The sequence below is a fragment of the Parus major genome, chromosome 3, assembly GCF_001522545.3.
Source record: "Parus major isolate Abel chromosome 3, Parus_major1.1, whole genome shotgun sequence".
In the NCBI taxonomy this organism is placed as follows: domain Eukaryota; kingdom Metazoa; phylum Chordata; class Aves; order Passeriformes; family Paridae; genus Parus; species Parus major.
The window spans coordinates 523943-534544 of NC_031770.1; the positions used below are offsets into that span (position 1 = coordinate 523943).

The following is a 10602-nucleotide window of genomic DNA, read 5'->3' on the forward strand; positions in this document are numbered from 1 at the left end:
CATGCCCAGCCCCACATGCCCAGCCCCACATGCCCAGCCCCACATGCCCAGCCCCACATCCCCAGCCCCACATCCCCAGCCCAGCAGGCAGCGCTGGTCACGGTGCACACCTCCAGCATGACCTCCTTTCCCTGCTAATTGCATTACACAGCCAGCTGGCTCCAGAGAGGAGTCGTCTGTTTGACTGAAGAATTCCTGCTTTTGGGGAGCCATGGCTGCTACTTTTGCTAAGTAACAGTGGGGCCTGACATCCCCATTGTCTGACTGACTGTGCGCCCATCCTAAAATCTAAGTTTTATTTGTAAATTAACCGAGAAACTTCCTGCCAGAGCAGGGCTGCCTGGAGACTGATAATGTGTGCCTTTCATTCCCTTTCACTCTCACTGTATCACTGCCAATTTGTTTTTCTGCTGCTCGCCAGCCTGAGGCCATAAAAGCCTTGTAAGACATAAGTGCAATTATAGTCCTGGAGTCAAATGAATTGGACAAATCCAATAGCACAGCTCTGTCCCCACTCTGCAAACCCCTACAGCAGTCAGATTAGCTGCTAAAAATCTAATCTAGCCCCAGCTAACAAATTTCTGCAGCAAAGGAGCAAGAGTTCAGTATGGGGTTGCAACCAGATTTCTGAATTGAAAAAGTTCTGCTCTGACAATGGAGAGGATGGAATAAATCACTGAGAAATTCGACAGCACATCTTTAAAGCGTTCAGCACAGTTTGAGCAGAACGAGACAGGGACGGTAGGATGCCATTCCTGGGATTGATTTTCACTCTTGCCACAAGACAGGCAGATAAAGTTTGGAACCAGTGATGCTGAACCCTACAGCAGCAAAAGAGATCAGCTGAATTTTGTTTACTTCACTAGAAAGGATTTCTGTCAGGGACAAGACTTATTTGGAGAGGGGTTTTTCTTTCTTTCTTTTCCCCCCTTTCTTCCCACCTGAATTAGCAACATAATGTCAGCATATACCTCAAATTAATAAATGCAAATGACAGCTCTGCTGCACAAAGGGGCCAAGTTCATCCCCAGTGGAAACACATTTATTCTGGGGAATTCATACCAGAACTTAATTTATCCTTGTGCTCAGTAAAAATAAAGAACCATAATAACATATTGAAGTAAAATTACTGCATCTGCTGAATCCCCAGCCCCCAGAATTTATGGCCTTGCTCTGCCCCCCAGGCCAGCAGGTGGTCAGTCCTGTTCAGCTGGGAGCGTGCTGACAGGGATGAAGCCTCTCTTGGTCAGAGGCAAAATAAGCAGAGAAAAAACCCAGCAATCACCAAGATTTCAGAGGTTAGTGGGACCTCAGACCCCAGAGGGAGGGCAGGAAAAAAGGAGCTGTGGCCCCCATTGCATCCTGATGAAGTTTTCTCCTCCCAGCACCACTCTCCTGTATCACCAGGTAAGGCTCAGTTGCAGGAGCAGAATGAATGCCAAGGGCTTCCATCTTTCTCTCCCACACTCCCATGAACAAAAGCTCTGATGGCAAGAAGTAATAAATATCAAATAATCCTTCTAACCTGGACATTCTGCCCCAACAATGTGAGGCAAGGACCTAAGCCCAGAGAGTTGCCCACCTTCCAGAAAGTGCAGTGCTTCTGAAATGCACCTTTTCTGCACTCACAGCTGCAGTTCTGTAAAATCTGTCAACAATCCCTGCTGATCTGCACAGAACTGCATGTTTGCTCCCAACAGAGCTGTGACAAACTGAATGAAACTGTTGTGTGTGGAACCATGGACGAGCACACACTGAGAAGCCCTCTGGAAGTCACCTGGAGCCACTGCCTGCAGCTCCTCGGGTCCATGAGCTTGCTCAGACATTTGTCCTTCACCAGAATTCCCAGTCTGATCCCTGCAGGGTGCCATTCCTAGAGCAGATCTCAGGTTTTTTGAGAAGGTCCTAGAGCAATTCCTTTGCAGTTATTTTCTGTAGACAGCATATGCTGGAGCTGGCCTGGTTTCCTGGCACTACAGAACTTGGAGACTGACAGCTACTAAATGCTTTTGGTTCCTGTTTCTCACAGAGAATTCTCCTGGAGCAAACACAGGGAGGACAAACACAATAACTAGACCCTCAGGGTCTGTGATAACCCCTAACATAGATGAGAATTAGGAGAATAAGTGGACTGTTTGCAGCTAAACCCCATTTTTCCCCTTGTGGTAGCTCTGCCACACCGTGCTCTCCTCCCAGGTGATGAATTACTCAACAGCCAGAATTACCCCAGTGTCTTTGCCAGGCTCCCACAAAACCCAGGGCTTAAAAGGTTACACTAAATAAATGGCCACACTTGCTGTAGGAAAAGGAAGTCTGGGAAAGATGTGGCAGCAGTTCTCAGACATGCACATACACATAAGTGTGCTGCAAAATAACCTGCCCCTCGTACCCATGTGAAATATGAATCAATGGGCATAAATTGAAGCCAAGTAGGCACTACCAGAGATTTCCTTCATGGTACAAGAAGAGGAGCATAGGAATATGGAGTATGCCTAGGGAAACTGTAAATCATTCATCACTGGAGTTCTGGTCTAGCAGCTGGACAAATACTGGTCAGGAACTGCAAAAATACACAGTCCTACCCTGCTATGGTCACAGAGACTCTACAGCCCTGTCCTACACACCACTGTCCCCCTCTGAAGCACTCAGAGTACTTCTTTCCATAGCCCTGTGCCTTTGAGGGTACAGAGTTACACACAGGAAGAGAAACATGGCGTTTTGCTGACTTTTCTTTAAATGACAGATATCACAATAAAAAAAGACAAGATAAAAGAAGACTTCAGTGTGGAACACTGGGCAATTTTTCAGAACCAGTAATCAGAGATTCCACCTTTATATTTGAAAGAAAAGCACACATCCCTCCGAAACCAGCTGGCCACCAAACACTGAGGGACAGAGGTCCAGAGCCCTCAGAGCAGAGCCCCTCGGTGCACTGCATGGCTGCTGCAGCATTACTGGTGCATGCTAACAGCCTCTGCAGGACAAGCTGCCAATCCCAATTGGAAAGGCAGAGATTTGGTGTGCCCCAAAAACCTTCTCTGAGTCTAAGCAGCAGCTGGCAAACAGCATCATCCGAAATAGCTCCTCGTTAGGAAAGGTGAACAATTGAGCAGCGGCACCAGCAGAACTCTGGGCTGGGCTCTGGCTGTCTGAGGCAGAGGCTGCTTGTCAGACCTGTGTGCCCAGCTGGCTCTGAACTCTGCCTGGCTTCCAGCCCCTTTCCCTCTGCTGCTCCGCACGGGACGAGCCCATCCCAAGGTTTTACCATGCTGCCTTTGGCTGCTTTGTTCCACCAACCCACAGCAGTTTTGGCAGGCAGACAACGTACAAATGAAATTATTGCTAACATTATTACTCACGGTGGCATTTGAGGCTACCGTGGAAATGTTAATTGTGTTTCAGAACCCAGAATTTAGATGCCATTTAATTCAGCTAACCCAGCTGCAGAGCACCACGTGGCACCGCAGGGACAGCCAGCAAAAGCCGCCTCCGCTTCAGGCGTCCACGGAGCGCTGCCTGCCACACCCTGCAGAGCCTTTACCTTTTTGGTCAGGGAGTCGTCCGAGTCCGAGGGCATCCTGGTGGACACGTGGAAGATGATCTCCACGGTGGAGGTGGCGTAGTAGGGCGCGGTCTGCCCCGTGCTGCCGTTGCGCTGCAGGCCGCCCATGAACCCGCAGTGCGTGGACAGGTCGACCTGAGGGAGCCAAAGGCACCAACAGCAGCCACCTGAAAACACTGATGTGCTGCCAGCGCCTGCTTCTGGACCACATTAATGAAATCACCACCCGAGCTTCCCACAGCCATCCATCCCGGAGAAAAAACAGCCTTCCTCCCCTCCAGCTCTGCAATCCTTCTGGTAGATTTGTCTTTCCTGTACCTGTATCTGACATTCACTACAAGTAAATCTCTCTGAACTCGGTCCTGAGTCATTATCTGCCCAGCTGTTTTACCTTCCTCCCACAAACAGCAGCAAGGAAACAACGGCACCTCGTGACTCAGGGCTCTGTGGGGCTCACAGCTCCCACTGCCAGGAGCATCACAACTGGCAGAGAGAAAGAGAACCAGAAAAACTGCACAAGAAACCAAAGATTCGGACAGAAAGAAAAACCTTAGAAGAAATTATTCCAGAAGCTTATTCTGGGGAAACACCTCTCTGAAGTCAAGGCTGAGTCCAAAGGCTCATTTGCATTCCCAACAGCACCAGTCTGAGGATGTCACATCCCCCTGCGGCACTTGGATGCTTAAACAGGACATGAATTTACTCTGCATTTCCCAAACACCAAAGTGCTCGTGGCATTTAGATTACAACACACCATTTTGACAAAGCAAATTAAACCCACACATGTCATAAAGAGTGCCTGTGCTGAGTGAGTGTGTGCTCACACTCGGGAGCTAAAAGCTACAGGCATCGGTGTGCAGCGGGGATTGTTCTGTGGGTGTGTGAATTAAAAACTGTGCAGTGCCACCAGCAACAAGGGAAGTTGTCTAAATTATGGCTGTTACCTCCCAGCCCAGCCCAGCAACAAAATCTTCGTAGGCCTGGCTTCCCCTGGCGTTGGCCAGGATGGAACACTTGTCCTCCTGTCCCTCGGCGATGTAGAACACAGCGATCTTGTGCGTCTCACGGCTGCCACGGCACGGAAAAGGAAACCCAGGTTAAAGCAGCTCAGAATTATCTTCCAGGTCCCCCTGCACTCCCAACCTATGGCCAGGTGCCACGGCCAGCCCCGTATGTCCATTTCCTGCACAAACACAGGGCTCCCTTTCAGACCTCCCCCCGTTGTTTTGCCACCAAAACCTCACTGCAGGGACACCCCGGTTCCGAGAGCAGCGCCGAGCCCGCTCTCCCGTGTGTCAGCCTCACAACTGGTGGCCAAATTCCAGTGACAGGGTTAATGACTCTGCTCTGGGCAGCCCTGCACAGACAGCAAGGTGGCACGGGTGTTAATGGGAGCATAATTTGACCTACAGAATCTTAATTACAGGGTGATGACACACAAGGCAGAAGAAACATCACTGGCTTTGAGACCCTGGGCAGAGTTTTACAAGGTTGACAGGGACAGTCGGCTTCTCTGGAAACACACAAAGAGCATTGGATGTGGAAATTGCTGGGACAGAAGGAACTCAGAACTCTGCAATGCTGCAGATGTTTTTCAAGCAGCTCAGTGTCAAGCAATGAGAAATAAAACGCAGCATTCAGAACTCCTTTCTGCCTCTTCCTGGCTGGGGAGCAGTTCTGGGTAGGTCACCCCCCAAAGTACTGCTCCTGACACAGGGATCACCCTGCAGGAAATCCTATCAGCTGAACCCAGGTCACTAGCAGCTTGATTTGCTCTCCTCTCAGCTAAAGCAAACTTGAGAAAAATCTGTTTTGTTATTTGCCAGTGATTCGGAGCTCTCTGTACACAGAGAATGTGTCAGCACAGGTGGCTTCTCCATTCAGGCTACAGAACTCTGGAGAAACAACCAGTCCAATTGCCTCACCAGCACTTGGATTAACAGGAACAAAGTTTTGGCTCTGGTGACTCCTTGGGACACACAAACCTTATCCATGCTGTGTTCAGTGCACATCACCTACCATTGGCGGGAATCCAGATTTTTCAGCTCTCGCAGTAACTTTGAATTTTTCTTCAGCAGATGAAAGCTTTTCCTGAAAATAAATAAAGAAGGGTTTGAAGGCAAATGCAACACGGCGCAGACACGGTATTTCATCATCCAAACAGCCAAGAGAATTAACCCAGTATGATTTCCCAGAGTTACTGCTCTACACAATCTACTGACGTCTCTTTCAAATAATCACTGAGGTTCAGAGCTCCGCTCTTACCCCAGCTACGCGATCCTCGCTTCCTTAAGCGCATTTGGGATTAAAAACCCGAGACGAGCCCGCTGAGCACGTTCTGGACGCTCTGTCTCCCTACCTTCTGTCCCAGGAGTTCATTCCCAAGTCGTCCAGCAGCAGGCGGCAGAAGTAGAAGGAGGCCTGTGGCTGTGGGGGGGGCGGTGGCCGCTGGCAGCCCAGGCCCGTGCGGCGCCGGGAGCCGCAGCTCAGCACGAAGTCCCTTTCGCGGGCGCTCTGCCGCAGCAGGGCCTCGCTGAGGGCGCGCTCCTGCTCGGCGCTGAGGGCGCGGGGCGGCGGCGCCGGCTCGTTCAGCCTGCGCTGCGGGTGCGGCAGGCACTCGGGGCTGCTGCTCCCAATGCGCTCCAGCAGCCGGTCCAGTGCATCCTCGGCCTCCTCCTCCTCGTCCTGGCACAGGCCCAGCTGCTGCGTGTCACCGTCCTGGCACAGGCCCAGCTGCCGTGCCTCACCAGTGAAGGTGTCCTGGCACAGGCCCAGCTGCTGCACCTCTCTGTCCTGGCACAGGCCCAGCTGCTGCACCTCACCAGTGGCGCGCTGAGGCGGGCGGCCCTCCAGGGGCCCGTAGAGCACGCGGCCGTCCCACGAGTACTTCCCCGAGATGTCCCTGACGATCACCCGCACGTCTGAGGGCGCCGCGGCCGGCTCGGGGCCCGGCCTCTGCTCGGCGGGGATCTGGAGGTAGGAGATGAGAGTGCTGTCGTTGAACACGAAGAGCTGCAGGTTGGGGCTGCGGAACACTTCCGAGCACAGCTCGGAGGACTCCACGAAGGAATTGTCGTGGTTCTCGCTCAGGAGGCTGTGCAGGATGGCGGGGCCCCCGCTCAGCGGGTAGTGGCTCAGGTGATTCACCAGGTGAGTCATGACCATCCGCGCCGTCAGAGGGATCAGCTCCAAATTCCTCCTCCTCTTCTCTGGAAGCACCGAGAAAAACACAGCGGATCAGCACGAGCAGCAAGAGGCAACACAGAAGGAGCACGTGTGGATTTCTGCCACCCCACAGCGACTTGCCCCGTGTGACCTGCTGATCCTTCCTGTTCACAGAAATGTTTCCAACAGCTTTCCCAGAGATCCTACCTGCCCCACAGCTTTATCCGACTTCACCGCATCCCCACAGCCATCAGCAGAAAAGCCAAGGCAGACCAGAGATGTGACTGTAAATAAATGCTGCTCTGTCCCTGGCAGGTGGGAAGGTCTCAGGTGAGGCAGGGAGAGACTTTCTGGATGCCCAGATGGTCCCCTCAGCACAGGCACATCCACCAGCTATTTCATCAAGTGTCTGTGCTCTTGAGCCTCTGTGCTGTGCCTCCACTCCTCCCACGGGAATGTTACTCCTCTTACAGCCACAAACCCCCTAACTTCTGGGTTTTTTCATATTCAGTGTAAAACTATTTCTCCTTGGTTTACAGTCTTTCCTTTCCTTTTACATCTTCTAAAGGTACATTTGTTCTTTGGAGCAGTGTTGGGAAGGAACTCAAGCATCCTGTCAGAGAGATGGAGCCCAGGACAGCTCCCCAGCGCTGCACACCCAGGCTGGCCCAGCCCTGGGCACAGCTCACCCTCGGCCACGGTCAGCAGGTTCCCCAGGTCGCTGGAGGAGGGGCACTGGGCTGGCTCCGAGGGGCTCCTGACGTTCCCCAGGGGCAGGAAGGGGTCGTAGTCAGAGCAGGAGAGGTCGGCCAGGCTCAGCACGTAGTGGCTTTGCTGGGTGTAGGTGCTGGAGCCGTTGACGCAGCAGTGCAGGACCTGCGGGACACGGAGCAGTGAGCAACCCTGGGCAGATCCCGTAACCCCAACACACCCAGCCAGCAGGGCCCGGTTCTGACACACCACACAGCCCACCCGGGCCCAAATCCAGTGTTCCAGATCAGCCATCTCCATCTGCACCCATTCTGAACCTCAACAGCTCGCTTCACGGCTTCTTCTGTATCTTAACAGCCCACTGAAAATAATCCAAATATCCCTGCGAAGATTATTTCCCCAGCTCCTTGTTTTAAGCATTTTACCTTTGTCTTCACCATCCCCTGGCTGTCCTACATCTCTAATCTCACCTTCTTAAGGTTCTGCATTTGTAACTTCTCACCTGGATGAGATGATTTTCCAGTGCTTGACAAAGCTGCTTCTGTGCCTTCAGGGTGTGTGGAAGGCATCTTTAAACAGCCAGGCAGAGTACACCACCTTCCTTCCCCCTACTCACTCTGTAAATATAATCCAGCAGAGGAGCTCTGGATGCCTGCTGATCCTCCACAGCACCTGCAGACACGGGCTCCAGCAGCATCTTCATGGGCAGTGCCATGCACCAGTCCAGCAGACAAAGCAGCAGAGAAACTATGAACTGAACGAGAACAAGGCATTTAGGAACGTTCTGTTAAATTCACCCAGACTCCAGGGCATGAAAGCTTAAAATTCAGCTCTGGTTTGGAGCAAGCTGATTTACATCCCCCTCAGACAGCACAAGGAATGGAGAGGGCTCTTTTCAGCCACACACCTTCTTATCCGCTTCCAGGGAGGAGTGTTCGGCACCGGGCAGGAGAAACGCGATGGTGGCCACCAGGATCTGCAGCCAAACAAAGCAAGAGTCAGAGAGGCACTCAGCCTCTTCCTCTGCAGAGACAGACCTTCGCTGCACGGGCTGTGGAACAGGTCAGGTTCTCCCAGGAGCATCCAGCTGCCCGTGACAATCAACGTCCCAGCGAAAGAAAACGCTTTCCCGGGCATTTCGCAAACAAGTCCCTACAAACGAGGGACCTACACTGCTCCAGGGAGTGCAGCAAGTACCCCCCTAACAATACAAAAAAGCAGGAGTTGGCAGAATCACAGCAGCCCAAGGAGGGCATTCAGACAGCTTTGCACACGATTTCCATACAAACACTTTAAGGAATCTGGCGTACTTCAGTAATTTTCCGGCACAGGGAGGATTCGTACTCCTGGAGCTTCTGCCAGTAGGACACCAGCAGCTGAAGGACATCACAGGCAACATGAGCTACCAGCTTGTTGGGAAACTGGAAGAAAAAAAGGTGATTAAGAGCCAAATAACCTGTCCAGCTACGACACACTGCACTCAGCTTTTGCATCTTTGCAGACAACAAACAAGGTTAGTGCTGTGCAATCACACTGTCAGCGTCAGGAACCAGCAGGTCGGACACGACCCGTGTGATCTCTTGGGTGAGTTTGCTGGGGAAGGGGTCTGCAGGCACAGGGGCTGTTTCTGCAAACACCCTGCACAGCTTGCACAGCTGCAGCCTGTGCCTCAGATCATCAGGGGCTGTCTGCAAAGCAAAAATGCCTTTTTTGCCCCGGAGCTGGTTGATCAGAGCCCGGCACAGCAATACCTTCAGTGTCACACCTATGACATTGATGGCTTTCTTCACGTGGGGGTGGCTGGTGCACTGCGTCAGCTCCTCGCAGATCCACACGCCCAGGCCACAGATGGCTATGCATCTTTGGGCAGAGGAAAACACACAGGGTCACGACATTCTCAGGAATGTTTAGGGGGGAGAAAAAGGAAACAAAGGCACAAAGATGAGATCTCTCTTTCCCCTCCAACAGGACAGGCCAGCACCTTCACGGTGCAGAGTAAGGCTCAACTTGACAGGACCAAACCACAAGGCAGCAGCAGCAGCAGATAAGCAGCAAGAAAGACTTTTCCAACCCGTAAATGGTTGGCCTTGATAATGTTAGAGGTCTTTTCCAACCTATTCTATGATATTTTCCCATTTCTTTTACTCAGTATTTTACCTTGCAGCTTCACTTGGCTCCTCTGTAGCATTCTTCAATAAAATATTTATGAGGCAATACTAAAATAACAAAATAAATTAGAATAAGAATCTTTCTCATACATCTACTTTAAAGCTGTTTAATTTTGACACAGTTACAGGTGAAGTCACTAATTCTCCATCTGTTGCTAAAGCATCTTTACGTCACGCCAGTTGCATTTTGTCAAGGGAGAAACACCAATTACAGCTCAAACAGACAGCCCCTTGTGGAGAAATCAAATCAGCTTACAGCTCATGTACAGGCAGCGAGAGGAAATCAATTCTTTTACAGTGGGCACTTACAAACAACAAGTGCTGGTCACTCCACACCATACTCTGTGTAGTGTTTAGGTTCTAACCAAAACACCTTAGGAACAGTTTAGCGTATTGTTCAGTACAGAAATGACAGAACTGTCTCAGCTGTGGAAGGAAGACACCTCCAAGGCCTGATGAAGAAGCAAGAACAGGAGCCAAGCGTGTGAAGGGATTTCTGCATCCTCTCTGGTCCTGCCTGCTCAGGAACTCACTGAGAGATTCCCCCCCAGCCACCCCGAATTTGGAGCAGGGCATCACTGCAGTGCCTCAAGTTTATCAAAAGCAACAGAGGCTTGTGTCAGGGCAACCACTTGGGCAGGCATGAAGTCACTGCACAGTGAAACCAGGTTAGGTTACCTAAGGATTTACAATAAACGTGACTTTACCTTCATATCTGCACTCCCTGTGATGCTCTCACTGCCTTCTGAGACGGGTCCCACCCACGGGATTCCTTGGTAGGTGTTTGGAAAGCACACAAGAGCACCAAGGATGGTGTGAGCTTCACAGCGGGGAGCCTGGCCAAGGGCAAGCAGGCAGGAATAGTCACTAAAAAATTCACTGAAATAGTCACAGAAAACCCTTCACACTGAGGATGTCCCCAGCTCCAGGGAACCCTGCTGTACTCAGCCTGCTGGATTCACATCCCAGCACCCCCAGGAGCACATCCCAGCACCC

At 51.6% G+C, this 10602-nt stretch overlaps 1 protein-coding gene across 1 annotated transcript in view; it reads right to left on the bottom strand.

The window, feature by feature from the left end:
- The window catches only part of RALGAPA2 (Ral GTPase activating protein catalytic subunit alpha 2), a 97325-nt gene that overhangs the window by 42126 nt on the left and 44597 nt on the right, over positions 1-10602 (bottom strand). Inside the window, exons 24-34 of the mRNA XM_033513270.1 lie at positions 10314-10442; positions 9596-9654; positions 9190-9298; positions 8749-8859; positions 8346-8414; positions 8055-8192; positions 7417-7603; positions 5922-6771; positions 5582-5653; positions 4507-4630; positions 3542-3697 (exon numbers count right to left, since the gene is read on the bottom strand). Of these exons, the coding sequence (XP_033369161.1) occupies positions 3542-3697; positions 4507-4630; positions 5582-5653; positions 5922-6771; positions 7417-7603; positions 8055-8192; positions 8346-8414; positions 8749-8859; positions 9190-9298; positions 9596-9654; positions 10314-10442 (2004 nt within the window). The remainder of the gene's footprint in view (positions 1-3541; positions 3698-4506; positions 4631-5581; positions 5654-5921; positions 6772-7416; positions 7604-8054; positions 8193-8345; positions 8415-8748; positions 8860-9189; positions 9299-9595; positions 9655-10313; positions 10443-10602) is intronic.